Source organism: Gymnoscopelus microlampas (genome assembly GCF_963454915.1).
Source record: "Gymnoscopelus microlampas genome assembly, chromosome: 12".
In the NCBI taxonomy this organism is placed as follows: domain Eukaryota; kingdom Metazoa; phylum Chordata; class Actinopteri; order Myctophiformes; family Myctophidae; genus Gymnoscopelus; species Gymnoscopelus microlampas.
In genome coordinates this window covers 23,567,649-23,584,568 of record NC_139949.1, presented here as the reverse complement: position 1 = coordinate 23,584,568, position 16,920 = coordinate 23,567,649, and the positions used below count along the sequence as shown (strand labels likewise).

General features: G+C 39.7%; 1 protein-coding gene across 9 annotated transcripts in view; it reads right to left on the bottom strand.

Moving 5' to 3' along the window:
* Window positions 1-2,052: 2,052 nt before the first annotated feature.
* bbx (BBX high mobility group box domain containing) overlaps window positions 2,053-16,920 on the bottom strand; it is a 31,305-nt gene continuing 16,437 nt past the window's right edge. For 7 of the 9 annotated variants that reach the window (XM_084074881.1, XM_084074884.1, XM_084074883.1 and 4 more), the window contains 10 exons: window positions 15,884-15,961; window positions 14,194-14,274; window positions 13,312-13,374; window positions 12,397-13,225; window positions 11,968-12,091; window positions 11,563-11,714; window positions 9,993-10,082; window positions 9,229-9,426; window positions 8,743-8,935; window positions 2,053-6,816 (listed from right to left, as the gene is read on the bottom strand). In XM_084074881.1, coding sequence (XP_083931007.1) covers window positions 6,738-6,816; window positions 8,743-8,935; window positions 9,229-9,426; window positions 9,993-10,082; window positions 11,563-11,714; window positions 11,968-12,091; window positions 12,397-13,225; window positions 13,312-13,374; window positions 14,194-14,274; window positions 15,884-15,961 — 1,887 coding nt within the window. In that variant the 3' untranslated portion in view covers window positions 2,053-6,737. The remainder of the gene's footprint in view (window positions 6,817-8,742; window positions 8,936-9,228; window positions 9,427-9,992; window positions 10,083-11,562; window positions 11,715-11,967; window positions 12,092-12,396; window positions 13,226-13,311; window positions 13,375-14,193; window positions 14,275-15,883; window positions 15,962-16,920) is intronic. The other 2 variants (XM_084074887.1, XM_084074888.1) reach the window with 1 other exon arrangement.

Here is a 16,920-nt window from a genome sequence, read left to right as displayed (position 1 = left end):
CGTTGAAGACCTCTGCTGTCCTGTATGTCTATCACCAGTGAATTCATATACAGTGTTGTAGTGCTAGTAAATAGTAACTTAAGTTTCCAAGTAATTGTAGTGGAGTAAAAGTATAATATTTGCCCCTGAGATGTAGTGGAGTAAAAGTAAAAGTACTGAAAATTGGAAATGCTCCAGTTAAGTAAAAATACATCAAAATTGTACTTAAGTATGGTACTTGAGTACATGTACTTAAGTTACTTTACACCACTGATGATATGAATGTGCATCACCCCCACATATATGAATACTGTACTGTACTGTATGTCTATCACCAGTGAATTCATATACAAATGAATATCCCATTGAATATATGATTGAATATAGTCTACCAACAGTGAATATGAATGAACATCTTAATTAATAAGCTATGGATCAACAGAATAGATCCTGAACAAGTTTTAATTGAACAAGCATTGAGTCAATGCTGAGGAGTGTACCTCCTAACATTAATTGATAGTCACGAACATGGATGAATGAATGAAGTAGCCTAGTATGGGCGAACAGTAGCATGAGCAGTGATGGTAAATATAACAATATGTAGCCTACTGCAATAAAGTGGTGATGTGCATTGTCAGTAGTCCATGTGCAAGAGTCCATGTCCAGACATCAGCAGTAATAAAGTCAATATTCAGTACTGTGTACAGGTCTTTAGGGTCATGTGTGGTTGTGAAGCCTGCATGGTGGCTGCTGACGCAAAGGTGCTTTGTAGTGTGCTGAGGAGGGATGATTCTGTGGCTGAACGTGCTCTTCATCCTCGACAGCTCATCATCCAGGATAGTCCGTGTCCAGCTTCCTCCTCATGATCCTCCCCTCCACAACCAGTTGTCCAGTTCAACTTCAGATATACAGACCAGCTTGACCAACTTGTCAAGCATCCGTTGTGTTAATGTAACCCCCCTTCATACCATAGCAAAGAGAACACTGGCCGCTACAAACTGGCAGAACATCTGCAGCAGCCTATTGCATACATTAAGGACCACCTGAGCCTCCTAGGAACAACAGCTCTGCCCTTCTTTTAGAGGGGTTTTGTTGGACGAGCACTGCATTGTACCCGACACACTAACAACTTGTGACTGTGTTGTATTCCAAATTCACTCTAACCTCATATGTGGCTCCAATAGGCAATACTGCTGTATATGCTGTATATGCACTCTCTTGCATGCCATGCTGGTCAACTGCACAAAGATAGAATTCTGAATGTATTGTATAGCCTACACAGTGATAGTGTACACCCGTCTTGAAAGTCCTGTACTGCTCCACAGCACTGAATATGAGGCGATGTTGTCCTTGTCAGACTTATGCCTGAACAGATGACTCTCTCCAAGTTCATGTTTCTGTACCAAAATGTTTGCACCTTGCAGTGTGCATATGTAGTTCCATTTACTAGCCTTGATTTCATCCTGAGAGAAACATCATAACTAAGCTGCGCTATTGCTAACACCCAACCAGAAACGGTTGCTAAGGGAAAGGCTGTCTATTAGATTATGAGACAAGGAAGTAGGTTGGAGACGAGTGGCTTATTGTTGGCATCAGCTGAGCAATGAGGGCGTCTATACCTATACCCCCTTTACAAGGCACTAGACCCCTGGGAGTTGGAGTGCTGAGCTAGAGCTGCAAACCTACAGTACAGTCAGCTCCCTTACTGCACATCTTAGTTATCCAAGCTGTTTTACTCATATATAATGAGTTGGCAGTGCCCAGGATCAAACAAAGAACCTTGCGATTCAAAGGCGAGTGTGACGCTGGAGGAAAGACAATGGGGTCACTCATTTGGTCAGGGTTCATCCTCCAGGGGGCATGAATGTGCTCAGCAGGTTTCATGGCAATTCAGTCCTTTCATTTTGAGATATCTTGCAATTGGAATCTTTGGCCTAATGGTGGCTCTATTGGTAAGGCCTGGGGGTCACAGCAAATTCCATGGCAATCCAGCCTGTAAGTAAGTGTTGGGCAGATGGACCAATCAACATAGCTAGAGCAAAAAAAAAGACTTCAGAGTTCCACAGATTTAATATAATTAGGTTATTTTAATAGGTGTTCAAGGAGTAATAGTTGCGTCAGCAGAAAGTGTAAAAGGAATAATAGTTGCATCAGCAAACAGTGTTATGACATAGGAGTTCTGGGGTGAGGTGGGTGGCAGAGGGAGATGGCTAAGGGATCCCTCTCAAAGCGGGGGTTCCAGTAAGGCAAGGCTGCAATTAACAAGTGGACTGTAACAATCAAAAAAACATGTCATGATACTAAATATTAACATAATTTAGAGTGAGCACATGTTGTACAAACTATCAGAGGAAATAGACTTAAAGATCTGGCATAACCTCTTCACAAAAACATGAAGCCACAATCTACATTCCAGTAAAGGGTAGCTATTAGATAATGTAATGCAGATTTATGTATGAATGGATGCATATTCAGTTTTATATTTAATTGTATTTGCCTACAACTATAAAAAATGGATTGTAATAAATAAGTTGAAAACCAAGCATTCAATTCTATTACATTGCAGGAGTGTCCCTGGTTTTACTGTCCTGAACAGCGTCTCAATTCTACTGCAAAGAAAAGGGGAAAAAAAGAAAGATCTGGGGAAGAGTTATTGTCCCATCATTAAAAATACAAGAATCTCTCAACCACCACTCTGTTTGCTCACAAATTAAGTCCTTTGGACTTAACACCACACAATTCCAATGAGTTCGCAACACAGCAGCCATCTTGTTACGAAAACTGTTGGTAGTAGCGAACTATGCACCTGGGAACAGTATACCATCACATACATACAGTACAATCAAGACTGAATTGGAATTAGAAAAATACAGGTACAAAATGATTACATTCAACAGACAGTACTAGCACAAAAGGGAATTATTTATAGTCATTTAGGTAACTAATATAGGAATTTCAACTTTATAGAGGCATTTTCTAGATAGAAAAAGTGAGGGGAGTGTGAAATTACAGTATAATATGGCTGTTTTGTAGATGTGTTTGTTATTGACTGGACTCGTATATAGATATAGATATAGTTGTTAAAATGCATAATTCCATTGATGGGGTAAAAATTATATATTTTCTTTAAAGATCATGATCATTTTGGTTTGGATCATAAGGTGCAAATACTGTATATCAAAAGAGCCATTGAGAGGTGCCCTTTTGTTGCACGCTCAAACTCTGGGTTCCCTTCAAACACCAAGAGAACCCCACTACGTCGGTACATAGGATTAGTTGTGCTGATATCATACATGTTACCTGAAGATTTGTACACCTATAAAATGCAGTGCAACCGTTAAGCTAGCTTTCTTTTAACAGAATTTCCATTTGACAATGACTTTCCCTTTTCTTTGGCAACTGTCAATAAACTCACTTGCTATAAGCAAATATATTTATCTTTTTGGGGGAAGACAATTTCTTTGTCTCTGCAAAGAATTACATCGATGTCCAACAGTGGAAGAACTATACAGTTTACTGCTTTGATGAAGTTATCCTTAATGTAACTTACTCTCATATTTGAAAAATATATATACTATTAGGATTATCTTAAAGCATAATTTGTTTCCTTAAACGTCAGTGGGAAACACTATGTTGCAGATAAATTTGTTAGCATTTAAGGTCCAATTCAATTAATTACTGCATCAATGCATGTTGTGCACTATTTGCACACAAGAGCCTAAATTAGCAGGATATATTTTTAAACCATGTAACAATGCCTTGGCTAAGGCTAAATATAATTATTTCAAAAGGGCATCTCTGACCCTTTTTGTTTTACTTGTTCTCTTGTTTTGTTTTGCTTCTGTCTGTTTGAGTCGGGAAAAACCCCACCCAACACATAACTCCAATATCACGATGCAGTCGCAATCAAACGCACACCTCTAAAGGTGAAGTGACAATCCTTAACTAGAAGCGGTGCATTTTATCTCAGTGCCTATTTGCTTAACAGTTAAGCATAGATGCATTCATTTTTGTATGAGCTTGTTCTATTAGACAACAGTCTTAATCCAGTAAACTTGACCTCAGGAAAATAACCACTTAAGTTAACAAAGAAAGAGGAAATCCTACCTAATTAAAAAATGAAAATGAAAAAAAAAAAGAGAAGATTATCAGTAATGCTTAGAACATAACTGATAAGAGAAGAGGAATCAAACATGAAACCTAAAAAACAAAAAAGACAAACAAAAAACCTACAACATGACTGATTGATTGGTTGATCAGGCTGTGTTACATAAAGCAACAAAAGGATATTTGTAGCATGATGGTAACTTCCATGGAAAAGCAAATTGTGACTGGGACTCTAAACACAGAAACTAACCTGTGATACAAAGCTGTCACTCACAGGTTGTAGCCTGCAGCAGCTATTCAAACTAATTCCAACCCATGGGAAGACAACAAACGTAGCTTAACCATGGACACGTATGTCCTTTTCCTTAGAACTACTGTTCACACACTGTAAACAGAAGTACAGACAAGAGATAATTGGAAAACGGAATGACTCGGAACTTATAATGACAAAAGAAGAAGCAAGAAGGGATGCCTTTGCATCTAAATATCAGCAAACCATTGAATTGTGATTGCCAATGAGTGGACAATTACTTGTCAATGAAATCCCAAAGGCTAATGGAAAAACGTTAAGGGGCACTTGATTAATACCTGTCACCACTAGTCCTATTCAGTCTGTCTGTGGGTAGCCTCTTATAATAGGCTTCGGTTTGTGAGCTAACCAGCTTACCAAAAACACCAGTTCTTGAAAATAAGAAGCTCAACTCCTGTCCCTTGATTCAACATTTCAGAGAAGAACATTTTTTTTCGCCCTAAAAATCGCTACTTCACATATTAACGTAGGACCTCTAACTAATAAAACTGAATTAAACATTTCCATGATATATTCTAAGTCAAAGTCTGTGGCCTTAACATGATGCTGCTAACTGAGTCTGATAGGCTTCAGAATGGCTAAACCATAGTAAGTGAAGAAGAGGCATAATTAGGCATCATTATTCAAACAAACACCTCTATACGCAAGCTACAAATTAGTGCAGTTCGTGTTAAGAACAAAAAGGAAAGAGATAGCACTCATTGGAATAGCCTTTCTAAATGCTACTCAAACTGCAATATCAAGTATTGACACAAACTGCATTTCAGCATTCAAAAATGTTTAGGAATAGTTTGAAGTATTGTGTGTTTGATGGCATTAAAGCTCCAATGTGGGATTTGTCTCCATTAATAAATAGCTATTTAATCCATTTGGACCATGGAAAAGGTTACATAATGCCAATTGGCATCTTTACCATGGTTGGAGATACTCCATATATATACCGCTATTGAAATTTTTGACCGTGTAAGACAAAAGCAAGGAACTCTTAGCTGAACACAGGAAGTGGCAATAGCAGCACGCACATCAGGCTACTCTTACTGTGAAGTCACAATATTTACAACACCATAACCGATGTTATTGCCTAATTTCATGACAAAACATACAAACATTTAAAGTAAAATTACCTGGTCCGAGGATGCCATTTTTACAAGGGTGGGAACAGTTTACTGCCGAGTTGACGGCACATGAGCGGCAATGGCTGATATACCTTGTTTGTAGAGAGAATCCAAAAAAGTTTTTCTTGCTGTGGGGGAAGATCAGAGAAATTGGGGAAATCCTGGATTTCGGCTTTGAGCAAAAGTGGGCTACAGGCTTTGTGGTAGTATGAAGGTTTAGGTAGGAGGGTTAAGGCTATAGCAAACCATCATTTTTCACACACTACTCGTCTACCAAAATAAATGGTTTTAACGTGGACCTACCACCTGATAAAACTGAGAGATTGTAAATTAACTACAAAGAAATAACAAAACAAAAAAAAACAGTTTCCCTCAGCTATGGTCACCTGTGGTGCAAATGTGAGGGGTTTAAAAGGCCTACTCTTAAACATCCTATATACGGATTACAATGCAGTTACCACATTACATTTATACAGTAGCACTTCCTAACATAAGAGGAACGTCAAGGTACACATCAAGTACTTGACCATTATTCCTTCATAGTATGTGTACACCCAGAAAATGTACTTCACAAAAACACCAAGCAGGTTGTAGGTGATGGAAGCCTGTCTGTCATGATAATTTACCCTGGTTAGTTCTGTTTGGGTTGAAGCTGGAAGGAGCAGAAGGGAGTCACAAGAGCCATCCAAACATAGAGGTATTCTACAGGAGGTGGAGGGAAATCTTTCAGCAGGTGTGTGAGGTAAAAAGGTGACCAAAAAGCTGTGTTTTTGTATAAAACAAATGCTGTGTTAAAATGCAAATTTTTGCAAGACCTGACCTTTAAAATGGCCTCTAACTGGGGGAAAAAAAGAAAGAAAGGGTACACGAAAACCCATGACGACCATCTCTATAAGGGAAGCCATGCACTGGGGTACAGCTTGGTTCTTCCACAGGTCCTACTGTCGGAGCGTCTAAAGGGAAGAGAGGAAATCAGAAAGGCACCCTCCTCCTACAAAAGGAAGGCTATAAGAGAACACTGAGATGGCGGGGGGGGGCAGTGGAAGGAGAACCTCTCTCCCCCACGGACCAGAGCTCAAGCTAATTCACCACAGGGGGAGGTGGAGTCTGTCCAAAGATTCCTGTTCAGTCGCCCTTTCGGCACAGGGCTAGGACATCAAAGAACATGAAGCTCGGGTGCTAGCGTCCATGTTTTTAGCTTCTCATGACAGCAGCGGAGCAGCGTTTCACTGGTCAGCGCAGGATATGAGGACTGGAGTCTGGGCTAGGTCCTTCTTCTGACTCTCAGCCAAGCCCCGCTGGCCTCTGAAACGACAGGGAAGGAGAAGACACGAGGTTGGGGAAACAGTATTGAACAAATGTTAATGTTTAAAAGGAGATACAGTGTAGGTTTGTGATTTAAAAGGGATTATTTTATGACTTACAGGAGATTTAACAAAATGTCGTATTGAAATCTAAAACAAATGTCTTTCATTGAAAAGGTAAAAAAACATGAAGACATTTCATACTATCTATCATTAGTAAAATAAGTGTTAAATGGCTTTATATTCTGACAGTAGTCTCAAGAGTGTTTGTTAACAGTAACAGCAGTCTCCCAACTCACCAGCTGTTTAGTAAACAGCAAACACATTTTTCAATCAGAGAGAACTTATACATGATAAACAAGTGAAAATGGAAATGATTAAACAAAAAAGCAAGCAGTCGTTGCTCAGCAGCAGAGCTTAAACACAGACCTTGGTGCTCGTCTCTGAATGTATATCAAATACCAATACATTTTAGGTGATAAGTTGCTCGATCTTGATTACTTCCACACTAGTTCGGTAAGTTGCATACAGTTATATTGAAGTTTGTTTCGGTCACTGACTCACACAACTGGCACCCGCCCTTCCCACTCCTTTTTGTTTGTTTTTATTTTCAACAGAAAAGATGCTCTAGACAGCGTTTTTTCTGTGGTTGGTGTGAGCCTAAGACTAGTAAATGTGCTCAACAGAGCGCAGACCTAGGCGAGGAGGTAGCTTGTCCATAAATTGTTGGGGTGCAATTTTATGCAATATGTAGTGGGGGTCCCTACTTCATCTCTCTCTCAGCTAAGGGGTCCTTGGCCGAAAAACGTTGAACACCACTACTCTAGAAGAAGACTACAGAAGGGGGTGCATTGCCTAAAAAGTTTGGGAAACGCTGTATTAGAGTAATGCATTCATTAATTTACTATGTGAAAAGTGTAGACTAGCATATGTAATTAAAATCAGGGAGGTCAAGTAGCAATTAGTGTGAATCAGCTTTTAATCAATTCAAGGTCAATCTTTCCACATAATTGCATGGTGTTAACATAAAACATCCATTAGTTATGTGCCTGTTTGTGCAAGTTACGCCCCTTTTGGCCAATCACCACGTAAAGTCAATCAGTTTTTCATTGGCCCGTGACCAACCTTTCCACAAAGTTGCTTGACGTTACATGAATCTGTTAGGAATTGATGTGCCTTTTTGTGCTTGGCCATGTCCACTGCCATGCCCCTTTTTGGCCATACAACATGAAAGGTTAATCAGTTCTTCCCTGGCCTATGACCAACCTAGCCTTGCGCAAATCCATTGCTAAATTTCATGGCTATCTGGCCATTCGATTTTGAGATATCTTGTGGATGTTTTGGCCTAAGGGTGGCACTAAAGGAGAGAATTGAGGTGAACAGCAAAACTAGCCAGTTGTTTTCCTATATCTTGTAATATAGAGAGCAACCGAGCAACACTGTAATGATTACAGGACCACCGCAACAGGGAATAAATTAGCCATGTTGGATAGTCTCAGCCACTAGCAACTCTTAGCTTGTCAGCAACATTTATATTTCTGAATTGCCTACAAGCTACCATAATCGTATTTCTGAATTGCCTTCTTTACATTTATTGTTGCTCATCTCTTGTATCAATTTATGAAATGGGTCAAAATGATAATACAAATGAATATACAAGCTAAAGGTTTACAAAAGCGCCAATAGAAGTTACATGTTTAACCACACAAACACTAGCCCTATTCTGGGCATGACATAATAGGCAAACATTCACATCTACAAGCTCACAACGCATCGCAGCGTGATGCATTGCGATATGGAGGGAACCAAGTATAGACGCCTTGGGGACCCTGGTCAACAAAGTGTGGTTTAAGTGGTTAATAATGGATAATGTAGAAAACTATTAATAGGATTTTCAATGTACACTGACACTTATGAGACAACCTACCTGTGAACGTTTTCCATGGCTGCAACCTCAGCCAGTGCAGCCAAGCTGAAGAAAGCAGGCAACTCTTGTGGTACAGTGCTTCTGTCTGCCTCCTCTGGTCTGGGGGTACTATAGCACCCCTTTTCTTTGCATAAATTCTTTTGGGGTAATGGCTTCTCATCCTGTTCCTGGTTTAGGTCCCTAATTTTGTCTTCTGTAAAAGGAATCAATAAATAAAGGCTTTTATTCTTTACATAACTTCATCAGCCTACATGAGACTCAAACTCACTCTCTAACAAGCAGAGAATGGAATGGAATGGAATGAGCTATTTTCAATGAAAGGATGTTGAATTTCAGATATAGTTTTCCAGAAATGTCCACATATTATTTCAATGAGGATACAACAACATGTTGTATGAGTTGAGGGTTATTTGCAATTTATGGGTTTGTGGGTTAATTATCAAATAAACTAACTAACCAACTACATACAAACAGTTTTTTACTCACCCTCAACTGGGGACACACTGCCGTCAGCTGTGCGCACCAGATGAGTGATCTTGCTCTTCCTCGCCTTTCGCTTCTGGCTGCCCACTAGCATCTCCATACTAGTGGCAACCTGGGCATCTGGGCACATTGTGGCAATGGGGGCACATGATTTGGCTTTGGAAGCAGTATCCGGCATGGTGGAATCACTCTGCACCACTACTATGGAGAAAAGGTTAAATCACAATGGTGCTCTGGCTTGAGATGAGTTGGGGATTTCTTCTTCTATACACAGCACTACTGTACACTCTCCAAAGAGCTTATTGTTCTGTTAGTTATGGTAAATGTTCATACAGTACATGGCAATGCACATCAATGGCGCAATAAGCTATTTAAAAATGTTCTCAGTGCTAAAAATCTGTGTTCATGCAGTTATATATTTGATATTATCGTGCAAAAAACACTGAATGCACAAAGCTGAATAAATAAGTCTTAATTAAGAACTTAAATACGCTATTTATATGAATAATATTTGTGATTTAAAAAGAAACTACGCAATGAGGTTAGGCAAAAAGTAAGAACTAATTTACACTCATTGGTCAACTTGATGGAAATGGTGTTTTGTTTGTTTTTGTGTTAAATCTGTTAGAAAACATTTGGAAATAATAACATGGAATAAAGAGAACATTAAGTACAATCAGTTAGTGGCACTTGATAGCACATTAATCGTCTTGAATTCACATCCTTAAATACTAAAATACAATCATCACATCAATAGTCTATTTCACCTTTATCCACAGCACTTGGTTTCTCCTTTTTGACTTTATGCTTCCTAACAATCTTGTGGAATGATGTCTTTTTCTGAGATGGAGATGACCCTGATATATAATAAACAAACAAAGAAAAAAAGAGCATGGAAGTGCCATGTTATGATGCCAAAGTGCCTTAGATTTAACAAAGAATGTTCTGAATAACACAAGTCATGAAAAATGCAACACTACATTTAATGAGTAGAGCAGGCCACAGATGGGATGATGGCCTTTTCATTTTAATTATTTTAAAACAGTCATTAAAGCTACAATCGGTATGTTTTATGTCACCACTCTCCTGGCCGAGAGAGGTAATTGCTACAAAGTCCAAACTACAATAAAGATGGCGGCGCATATAGTGCCCAATCCAGTCCAAGTGGAGAGTAGGAAGACCTCCTCCAAGCACTGCAGAAGTTGTTTTGTATCATACTATTCTTCTGATTACAGTGATGTATCAATATTCCGGCATGTTCTTGAGGGTCAACTTGGTGCATAGAAATCATAGAAAAGAACCGGTGATTCTTTCTTGGATATTTTGTGGTTATATGCCTTTTTTATGCCAACCAACTACATTTGCAGGGTTCAGCCAAGTGCGCCCGCACCCTATAAGCCAAAATGGACACTTGAAAGAATGTCCATAAAGACTGTCTGCCGATGTCTGGACTAATAATCCTCAAGCGTCCATCAGTTGAGTTCGGGAACATTTGCGGTTACCTACCTGCTAGTAGTACGTATTACTTAAATGTACATAAAATCTTGAAATATGTCATTGTTTGATGCTATTGCGCTGGTATTGATTACCTATGGCTAGGGATGTTCGATATTATCGGCCTCCCGATATTATCGGCCGATATTAGCATAAAAATCGATATCGGAAAATATCGGTATCGGTTTTTGAATATATATATATATATATATTTTTAAATAATTTACAGTAGTTCTTACTGTATGGTGTGTGTGATATGAAATTTGAGCTTACCCTAATCACAATAATCCCCGCATATATCGGTATCGGTTGATATCGGTATCGGTAATTAAGAGTTTGACAATATCGGTATATCGGTTATCGGTAAAAAAAAAGCCAATATCGGACAACCCTACCTATGGCCATTGTGTTGTTTGAAATTTGAGAATGATGTTAGTTATATACCTATGCTTTACTGCAAACTATCCCAAAAAACTGATTATGTGCCCCCATTTTTCCCCACATGATTGTATTTACTTCAATTTAGCAGATCACGAGACAAGACTTTCAAAGTGGCGTCCCTATTTTTTCCATGATTATAGGTTAGAATATTTCGGTCCCATCTTAATTTTTCATATAATAGTGGTTGTTGTTGCAGTTCCCTGCTCTACAAGTCTTAACCAATAGTTTTGCACTAGGACAAAACAAACCATGAAATGTAACAATGAATACATTCCGTCATGCAATCCCAATAGTGATAGCTGTGTTGTTTGACCAGGCAAAGTAATGGTAGATTTGGCCATGCCCTGAAATACCCATATGTTTATATTTGTCCACTAAACAACAGTTCCAGTTGGTTCTTACCTTTGCCAGCTTTGGGCGCTTCCTCCTGTGTTGTGGAGATGTCCGGTTTCTTCTTCTTTGCAACAGCAGAGTTCTTCTTATCAAATGTCATCGGACTGTACTGAGGCAGACTGTTGAACTTCTTCTCAAACTCTTCCTCCAGTTTTCCAAGGCTGAAAATTGGCGTTTCAAGTTGAGTGCTTAATTTATTTGCACATAATAAGATGATAAAATGCAATACAATTATTTAAAAAAAGAAAAGTGTAAAGGTGAGTTTTAATGGCAGTTTTAATGGCAGTAGCCAGATATTGCATCAACCACATTATATTCACAACATCCCTGCTTCAACCCCTAGTCTAAAAGAAATAAGCAGAAATGCCAAAATAATGTTTATTAAAGTGCAAAATAATAAGACAAAATACTGACCCCTGCGTAGACTCATCTTTGGACTTGGACTTTTTCAGTTTCTTGGGGTTACTCTGCCCCACCTGAGAAACAGCCCAGTTATCATCAGTCCAGTTTCCATCATCAGATCCACGGCCTCTTTTACCTAGAAGGTGTAGAACAATAACCTTGCAGATTACTGGTATTTACATTCATTATAGCCAACCTAGCTCACATTTTGTTCACTGATTTGCCTTTAAGCATTAATACTTGGTTCCCTCCTTTTTTCTTTTTTTTTTACCTCTACACCAAATTTCTTCACTAAAAATAGACAACCTACAAGCTCACAAGGCGTTGCTTTGCAACATGTTTGGACACATCGTGAGCTTGTAGATCTGCAATTATTTGCAGAATATTCGCTCCAGAATAGTGACGCAAGGGTTTACGTGGCAGGCTCTAGATATGGGTTACCTCGGTCTATGTTGGCTCTCAGAGATGTCAGCATTCCTTCAGAGACCAGGGTCTTGTACAAGGCCCCTTTGCAGCTTCTCTCCGACTTCCTGGACCCGCGGGCCTCTGCATCAACCTGGTCGTCCTTCACCCGCTCCTTCTCTTCCTCATCGAGTTTCTCGTGCTGCAGAGGGCTGGAGGGGTCGTCATGCTCCCCCACACTACCCTGAGCATCTGTGCTTTTAGTCTCTGCTTCGTCCCCGTCTTTCTCTGGGAAGACAGGCATCGTCTCCTCCTTCATCTCCACCTCGGCAAAGTCAAGCCGCTCGCTGTGCCCACGGTCCACCTCCATCTCTTCCTCACTCTCCTTTGGAGGGGTCTTGGCTTTGGGCTTGCTCTTCTTTTTGGGCAAGCTAGAGGAGCCCCCAGCGGCGGCACTGACTTGAGTCCTCTTCTTGGGTTTTTCCTCTGCCTCTTTCCACGCCCCTTTGGCCACCGCCTCAATCGTGCAAAAGATGCTGTCCAGGTCCGACTCCACCTGACCGCCTTTCTTCTTAGCTGAAGGGCTCCCATCGTGGGCGTTTGACTCTTTCTTTTTGCCCTTCTTTTTGACACGTGCATTTTGGCTGCCGGTTTGCGCGGGAACGACGTCGGCCGAGGTAGAGGAGGAAGAGGGAGAGGAGATGGAGGGCAAGGGGGGTGACGTTTGAGGGGACAAGGGATGGTCTCCTGTCTGCTCCTCTTCCTTGACCTCTGTGTTTGTTTCGTCTTGGACAGAGGACGGAGACGTGGTGTCCTGTGGCTGGGAAGCTGCGGTCTCCATCTTGCAGGCTTCAGACGCCAAGCACATCTAACAAAAAATAATTCAACATTTATTCATGCCATCTGAAGGTATGGAATCAAACTCTACTGGATATGTGTTGACTCTAGATTTACCTCAGCAAGCTGGAAGAGAGCAGACTGCGGGCATTGCTTTCCCTCTGGTGCCATAGATGTAGACTGTGAAGACACATAGACACATTAGAGTAGAGTATTAATGGACATTTACTGTCAACTCCCAGAGCCAGAAACCATACAACGGACTCTGTCCTCCTACACCCTGGTCTTACATCCTCCTACACATTATATTAATATATACCATAGATCAATTGAAAATGAATTGAAAATTATGGCTTCGAGAGCCACACAGGACATTTTTTGTACACGCGATGCGGGTAGATTATCGTATTCAGAATAGCCATCTCTGTGTCTCAATGTATAAAATTGCACTCATGTGGGGCTATATAAGGCTAAACTGAATAACTTGAGTCGCTTACAGCCAGTCCCCTACATGCTTACTGGAGAGCATCTCTTGTACTTGTGGCATAAAAATACATTCTAAGTCAGTGATTCTGGGCCGTGAGGATATTGCAATTGGGCACCCAGATAATATAAACTAAACAAAAAAGTTATTTAAAACCTTGACAAATTTCATTGTGATACCGATGAAGAGGAACTTAAAGTATACTATGTTAGTTCCGTTGATCCGAGGCGAACACAATCGATTGATTAATCATTAAAATAAATATGCTCTGATGGGTGGGCTGCAAACGCTTTCAAGATTTTCAAAAGGGCACTGGTCCAGAAAACTTTGGGAACCACTGTTCTAAGTGCAGTAGTGCTTGGAAAGAAAATACTGCAAACTATACAAACGGTTGAGATTTTAATTTTTCCAAGCCATGAGCTTTAAGATGAATGACTACTGTACATCCATGGCATTGAACGACTAAATGATCAAATTCAGTGCAGAATCAGAAACTTGAGTTATAATAATCATACCTCTGTCGGTGGGGAAAGTGGAGCCTTGACTGTGCTTTTACTGATGTCGGGCCCTCTCTTCTGTATGGTTTCAGATGATCTCTACAGATAGAAATGGGAATTATTTAGCCAATGAATTCAGCTACAATCAACCAAATACACTGCCAATCACTGATCTGCTGGGGAACAGGGGCAAGCATTCCATTGTTATTGGATATTATAATGATAGGAAGCAATTTTTCTTTCAAAAGATGGCGAACAGGACTTCCTCTTGTTACCAAATGTTCCAATAAGCAAGTGCAGATGCAGCATAACATGACACAACCACGTTCAATTAAAACCTATACGCTGTAACCTTTTGATCATTGTACTTGAGGTTTGCTTCTGCCAGCAACTTTTGGCATAGTATTCATTTTATCCCATCTACACAAAAGCTAATTATAAATATTGAGATGTTTGAAGGTCAGACTTATAGATCTGTTGGCAGGGCCGTCATCAGGGGGGATAAAAGGTACATATCCCCCCACTCAGCCCAAGCAAAGGTCTCTGATTGACCCCTACAACTTTTTACTTACTGCAGGGGTCTTCAATGTTTTTCAGGCCGTGGACCCCTTAGCTGAGAGAGATGAAGCGCGGACCCCCACTACATACGGCACTATTAGACAGCACTATCATCAGTGTTGTGTAAATTGATGTCTTTTGTTTGCTTGTTTACACAGTATCTTTTCTATTAATATGTTGAACAACCTCTTCGCCGATAATAGCCGTCACAACACGCGTGGCTATTTTTGGTAAATGTTCCCCCCAGAATAGGGATGCTAGGGTTCAAGTGTTTAAAAAAAGTTCCTATCACACAAAGATTTGGCGGCCCCCTGCAGTAATTCTGAGGACCCCCTAGGGGTCTCGGACCCCCTGTTGAAGACCCATGACTTAGTGACTTATGTCACTGACAATAGTACATGACAAATAAATGTATTGTTATCATTAAAACATACAGTATGTCAACTCCTGTGAAAATGGTGTAATCTAAAATCACTCTAAATATTGAAGGTGCAGGTTTGTGCATCGTGAAAATGATTGGCCAGATGTGAGTCACTCATATTTGTCCCATAGTGCAGACATTTGTACACTGTCAAGAGTTATGGGGGTACATGGCTTTTTTATTTTCAATCCGAGAATACATCTGTGCCATTTTAGATTTGAGCTATAACCATTATTTTAAACTTTGGCTATTAAAACATAGCTATATATAGATATAGCTCATAGCTACAAGCTTGTAGATCTTCTGGAACAACATATTTGATGGGTAAAACCAAATTACACCCAAAATGATACGCATTTGGCCGCCGACCCCCATCTCAAATTTTTTTTCCAGGGACCCCCCAGAAGCAAAGATTTGAGTTAAAAATGTTGATTAAAAAAAATATATATATATATTCAAAGATTTGAACAAACCTTTACGAAAAAATAAATAAATAGCAGATCTAAAATAGCACTCTGTGCCGCGCTATGAGCTTGTATATCTTGATGTGTGTGTATGTATATATATATATATATATATATATATATATATATATATATATATATATATATATATATATATATATATATATATATATATATATATATATATATATATAGAGAGAGAGAGAGAGAGAGAGAGAGAGAGAGAGAATGGGTTAAGCAAAGGAAATCTAATCTGAAAACACACCTCTTTCTTAACGCCTGCAAAGGGCTTTCCCACACTGGTTGCTTCAGGTAGACTGGGTTTAGCAGCACTGGAAGGGGTCTGACAACAGGACACACAAGAAGCAGTTAGTAGTTGGTCTATTTCAGTGATTCTCAACCTTGATATAGCCCATCACGTCACTCCCCTGGTCTCTATGTTTCCTGTCTCTCTAAACATTGGTCTAATAACGGCCCAGAAAAAGGCCTAAAAGATGACTATAAGAAAAGTTTGGCCTGTTGGTGGCGCTAGAGGAAAGGTCATAGGGCGTGTGTAGGCATGTAACGATTCACTCAACTCACGAAACGATTCAAATCACGATACTAGGTTCACAAAACGATTTTTCACCATTTTTTAAACACAAAATTAGTTTCCAGACAAATGACGAAAACATTTTTTTTATATTATTTCTCTTACACAAATCCAGTATTTTCTTCTTCGTATCCTCTTTTCAATACAGTAGCAAATGACTGTATCAATTCTCTTACATCCTGTATTTTTTTTATTGAATAGATTTAAATCGTTACACGCCTAGGCGTGTGAGTAGGAGATACTTTCTGCCATCAGTTTAAGTTTCATAAAAAGTGACCAATCAGTACTTTGGGCTAGCCTGGCGTAGCTAGACTATATCACTGCGTGGATATGAGTCTGGTGCTTCCATGAGGACGTTTTGTTTCCAAGGGGCGGGATCAAAACAATGTCCCTCGACGCAATTGGTTAGACCTACAACCAACTACCAATTACAGTCGCCCATATTCGAATACTGGGCCCTGAGTGCAATTTTTTTTTGCACTCGCAGATTCGTCTGGTCCCAGGCTAACTTTGGGCTACTATAGACACGCATGAGAAGAAACAAAAAAAACGAATAATATTATATTATACAAATAACATTCATAATAATATTATAATGCAAAAATATTAATATTAAAAACTATTCCAACAGGAACCTCTGCCCCTTTGGAGCTTAGCCAACTACAGACTCATTTAGGCCATGTGGTTGAGAAGTGGTGCATACAAGGCAG